This window comes from Leuciscus leuciscus (assembly GCF_965113295.1).
Source record: "Leuciscus leuciscus genome assembly, chromosome: 5".
Classification (NCBI taxonomy): Eukaryota; Metazoa; Chordata; class Actinopteri; order Cypriniformes; family Leuciscidae; genus Leuciscus; species Leuciscus leuciscus.
In genome coordinates, this window is record NC_138729.1 from 42353606 (window position 1) to 42359605 (window position 6000).

Genomic DNA, 6000 nt, shown 5'->3' on the forward strand with positions numbered 1-6000 from the left:
AATGATGCAGTACCTATATAAATAAGAATGTTACTAACTTTTACAGTAAGTCATTTGGTTTTGTTGTTGAAGGGATAGTTCACCCAGAATGAAAATTCAGTCATCATATTCCATGCAATTACCATGATTGGCTTGAAGTGGCTTTAAAAAGGATGCAAAACTAAAAGTATCATAAAAGTGGTCCATATAACTCACACACTATATAGACTTTGGTCTTTGAACAGGATCAACCAATTCAATGAAAACATGAATCATTCAATAAAGAGCGAGCAGTACAATTCTCTAATAATTTGTCATCTTGTGTTTGACAAAAATGAGTTTGAAACAACATTGGAGTTAGTAAATGATGTCGAAATTTACATTTTGGGCAAACTTATCCTTTAAACCACGTTTCTATTTCTCACCACCTCTCTGTTTTATTATAGGAGGCCATCATTAGTGCATGGATTCAGTACAGTGATGGCTCTGTGACCCCTCTTGAGATCTATGACCCCAAAGACTTTACTCTAACCATCACCTCACTGGATGAGAGCGTGGTCTCCACCTCTCAGGAGCAATCCCAGCGTTGGCCTGTGGTAGTGGCAGAAGGCGAGGGCCAAGGGGCGCTGCTGCGCGTAGAGATGATGATCTCAGAAATCTGCCAGAAATCCAAGAGGAAGAGCATTTTGGCAATGGGCATAGGAAGCGTACAGGTGAAGTTTGGACAGAACGACCTGGAGCAGAGGAGTGGAACCCAAGAGGAAAATAGTCTGGACAACAGCACAAATGAACAGAGACATAAGGTACTAGAACAGGATAAAACGAGCGGAGGAGATGGCTGGAAATACACAAACACTGCGGTAGAACGGGAAGAGTCAGTCCTGAAGAAAGTCAGCACGACCCCAAAGACTACGCTAACTAGTCGTTCCGGGGGCAACAAGCAGGGTGGGGGACAAAACAACAACCCTGTGGACTATACCAGTTATCCAGTGCAGGTAGACCTACCTGGCGGGGCAGAGAGCGACTTGACCCAGGCTCCAAGAGGTCTGTCAGACCTAGAAATTGGCATGTACGCCCTGCTTGGAGTCTTTTGCCTTGCTATCCTTGTCTTTCTAATCAACTGTGTCAGTTTCGCTTTCCGCTACCGCCACAAACAGCTTCCTGTTCTGGAGCAGGGCAACATGAACCACGCCCATGATTGGGTGTGGCTCGGCAACGAAGCAGACCTGATGGATCATCACGGCGACCACGGGCCACTGGCACACAACGACGAGTGCACGACTGCAATAGATCGCAACGAGGGGTGCGAGGAGAGCAAGTACCTCCTCAACGGCAGCGCCATTCAGAAAAGCGGATCTTCGCATGGTCGCAGCATCCCCCATGTGCACTCCGATCCACGGTCCTGTTCGGGAAATGACCCCAGCGGAAAAATCGAACCCCTTAACAACTCTCCGAGTGCTGCCAAGCGCAAAAGGGTCAAGTTTACTTCCTTTGCCACCGTACTACCAGACGAAGGTGGGCCATACACCAACTCCATCCTTATTGGGAATGAAGACGACATCAAGTGGGTCTGTCAAGACATAGACCTGGGACAGTCGGCCGAGCTTAGAAGCTACATGGAGAGACTGCAAGACAATCTGTAGAAGCTGGGAAGAGAATGAAAGAAAGGGAAAGCGAGAGGGCGGACACACAAAAACTCACCAGAAATGCCTTTGCACTGTGGGGGGAAAGCAGGGAGAGAGGAGAAGAGGGAGGAATTATTAAAGAATCGAAAGTGGATGCAAGTAGGGAGTAGGAAGGAATAAAATCCATTGGGAGTCTCGAGTTAAGTAGGAAATTCACAGAAAGGGAAAACGGGTGAAGAGAGACTGGCACGTTCACACTGGCTCCTACGATCGGTCCAGGTGGCGCAGAGAGAGCAGCTGCCAATTGATTTGCGCAGGGACAGAAAGCCAGTTACCGACACCCTAAATAAACAAGCCCAAACAGAACAAGAAAGGAAACAAACTTGACAGCTGTACAGAAAATCACAGTCCATGAAAGTCAATGAACGTGGGTTGTTGTCGCTAATGTAATTTAGTTTTTTTTTTCTTTTCTTTTTTTAGATCTAAATCATAGGATTGTGGACAGATACAACAGATCTTATTTTTTTAGATAATCCCAGGCTTTTTCCAGATTAGTATGTAACTAGACCAAAACAGGCCCTCAAAGCACCCAGCCTGCCCCAGATCCAGGTGTGTGTTTGTTTTTTAATGCTTATTTTGTACTGTCTGTCCCTCCTGTGTGAATCCCGAGATGTGGTCGTGGACATGTGGGATTCCACCTGGCTGGAATCTGTACCAGCTATATCTGCACACACACTGTTTAAGGAGTCAGTGAAAAACACCAAAACACCACAGTCCTCCCTCTCCATCTCTCCTCTGGGAGAAAAACACAAGACATCGATGATGAAAAGCAACATGAGAATAAAGACTCCTCATGCACTGTCCATTTTATCAAGTGAATGTGGAAAAAAAGGACTGAGGACTTCTTTTGAGCCCCATCGGGAGGTTGTTCATTTGCACAATAAGAATAACACAGAAAGTGCATAGTGGCCCTCAGCTAATCTGAGGCTGACCCATCTGACTGTCCATACAGCAACGGATCCAGAAGTACAACCTGACAGTTTGAAGATGCGATGATGAACATGGGACGGACTGTGTAGAAATGCAAGCCCACAAAATTGAGTTGTGTGTTATAAAACCATATGATTGCTGTGATAGAAAAATATACAGAGTAGATATGGTCTATTACTCTCCAGTATGGTAAATGTATGAATGTTTCTCTTTTTATTGAGGCGAAATGTACATCATTTGCCCCCTTTTTACATGGCCGGAGCACCTCCCCATGGTTTTTACATGTCCTATAGGTTTTAAAGCAACTTTCTATTTCTGCCTCACTAACCCCAGCATTTACCCGGCTCCCTGAATCCTTGTTGTTTATATTACTGAAGAGTTGTAGGGAAGGACAGATGTGGAAACCTTCTCTTGGAAAGCTCAGGTGAAAATACGCTCACAGATGAACAGTGGTAGAACTGAAATGTAGATTGTAAGAATGCAATATTTATTTGTAAGTGTAATATGAGATAGGATGTAAATAAAATGATTAAAATTTCTTGTGGACACTGCAAGAAGGCTGTTGCCTACATTTTCACAAAATCGACACACAGAAGAGTCATGGGGCCATTTGAGTGTTTCATATGTCCATGTGAATAAAAATGATAGGCTTTAATATGTTTAGACATGTCATGGGTTCTGTCACAATGTCTGATTCCCCATTTACACAGGGTTCAGTCTTTTCATTTGATACATTATATTTCTGTTTGTTTCAAAGGTGTTTAGTTTATTTAAAGCTACTGTAAAAATAGGGGAGAGCAGAGCACATTGAATTCATTGTAATTATTAATTGTAATTTGGTGGTGGTGGTGTGTGTGTGTTTTAATTTTAATAGATTTTAATAGATTAGTTCAGTTGTTTTCATCAGTTATTCTAGACACCACATCCAAAAACAAAACAAAAAACAAAACAAAACAAAAAAACATTAAATTGTGTGTCATTTTAAGGAAATGATAAATTATTTATATGATATATGATTTGATTGTAAATAAAACTGACCCTAAAACTCCAAGCGACATAAAACATTTAAACTGGACTTTTAACTTAAATATCTGTGTTTGTTAATAAAACTGTCCTTTATTATTATTATTATTATATTTTTTATTGCTCCTGCACTGACCTTCCATGGCAAGGGTGAATACATTGAGCATTTATTGAGTGTTACATTTATACATACTTTCCCCTATCAGAATTGTTCTTTGTCATGTGTGATTCCATCTATTTGACATTCTTAACCCTCTGAGGTCTGAGGGGTTTTTGGGGTCCTTGAGATGTTCTGACATGCCCTGACATTTGTGCTTTTTTCAGTTGCTTATAAACATATTAATGGCAAAAAAAAATTACACACTATTTAGCACAAACAGGGCTACCATAATATGTGAGCAACAAGAATGTACATGTCTGCATTGAATACACTGAAATGCTTAAACATGTTGACAGTAGTTTAAGGCAGTGTTTCTCAACTCCAGTTGAGTTGTTTGGGATGAACCTCCCAAAATGTTTTAGATGTCTCCCTATTTAACAAACAAAGAAGCTGATGAGTTGAATCCGTTTTTAAAGTGAGACATCTATAAATATTCTGGTATGTGGGTCCCCAGGAAACACTGGTTTAAGGGACAGCAGTGTACGTTTCAGACAAAAAAAAAAAAAAAAAAAAAAAAACTTCATTCCAATAGCTACAAGTTAATGGGGGTGATTTTAAACTCTTCCCCCCCCTAAACCATTCATACCTCATTTTATTGAGGTGAAGTGACAGGATATCTTGTTTTCCAGGTTTCCTCATGGGATTGGTTTGACTTTTACTGTTTGAAGTTTCATTTCGTTCTGGCCTTGACTCTCAATATAGCGGAGCGACTGTTTTCCTATTATGTTGCTTAGTTTAAGCACTATCCAGTTTATTGTCAGTTGTGACTGTAAATTATGGAGAAACCATATAATAGAATGTGAGAGAGAGATGTTGAGCTCAAGTGTTTGCCAAGGCTACCGCTGACACCTCTTCAACCAGAATAATATACTGGATTGTAACAATAACGCTCTTCGTTCACCATCCACACGACGCCTTAGATGCAGTGTCACAATGTCTAATGACTCAAGATGGAGAATATTCATCTTTATTCCATATTCATCCACTTAGTGATATTCTGATGTGTTTTCAAATAATCTATTCCTAAATACTCATTCGGTATTCAACATTTTTTTCATAAACCATGTCATGTTCTGATATACGAGTACCTGTTTTCATATACATATACATATTTGTCTGATAAAGCAACTTCGTGTTCATGTATATAAGTCTATATTTTCATATAAATACGTTTTAGCACCTGAAGACACCATGATTTTGTACAAATTTACAGATCTAAAAGCAGAAAGAATGACGTAACACCTGCAATGCCCTACGCTCTCATTTTACCGAAGTACCAACATCCGTTAACTTCCCTTGGTTTGGTATTTGTTCAGTAATACCCTCATTGTGTAAATGCTTTGTCATTAAAATTGTTGCCTACTGACATGGAATTTTTGTTTCTTTCATTTTCCTTTAGTTTCAGCTTGTCTCCATTAACTTCCCAAATGTAAGCCAGCTTCTTGAGAACTAGCTATTCATGTCATATTGTCTAGGGAGAACCTGCACCAGATTTTAGAATGTGTCCACCTCCAAAATACCAATTGAACTCTTGATGAGCATTAAAAATACATTAATATATCTATCCTTTTCTCACTTAATTTCTCCGAGCTACAGCTGTGCATGAGGGGTGAAATTTCATCCATCGCATATGTATAGTCTATGATTCTGATGTATTTTATTTTTCAGTGCAAGGAGAGCAGCTTTGATGTACACCAATGACTACATTTTTGGATGACACACACCAGACATTCTATTAGCCCCAGTAAAAGCATCAGCACAAGGTAAAGTTTGTGTGCAGTAAATGTTGGCGAGATGTACACCACTGTACACATTTCATTTGGAGTGTTTCAACAAAAGATGGCACAAAAATACTCTGTAATGAACCCCACTATCTTCCACTTGGACTTCAAAGTCATTTTTTGAAATTTGGACCCATTTTTCCCCTCTCAGAAAAGATGGAACAGTCATTATGCTGCTGTTTCAGAGGCGGAGAGAAAAGGTAAGGGGCTGCATTATCATTGTTTTACCAAATAGGTGTCATTAATTTAGGCAAGGGGGCTTTCACTGAATATTACATTATTTTGGGTACTAAAAATTGTTGTTCACTGACATTCCCAGTTATAGAACATACATATAAAAATATAATTATATAATATAAATTAGAAAATATTAAATTCATTATAATAATAAATTAATATTTATAATGATTGATAGGCTTTTTAAGAATAATATTGTAACACA

The 6000-nt window shown here is 39.6% G+C and overlaps 1 protein-coding gene across 1 annotated transcript in view; it reads left to right on the forward strand.

The window, feature by feature from the left end:
• Positions 1–4028, forward strand: part of LOC309499133 (transmembrane protein 132C) — a 241874-nt gene extending 237846 nt beyond the window's left edge. Inside the window, exon 9 of the mRNA XM_082170196.1 lies at positions 426–4028. Within this exon, the coding sequence (XP_082026322.1) occupies positions 426–1622 (1197 nt within the window). The 3' untranslated portion in view covers positions 1623–4028. The remainder of the gene's footprint in view (positions 1–425) is intronic.
• The last annotated feature ends 1972 nt before the right edge of the window (positions 4029–6000 follow it).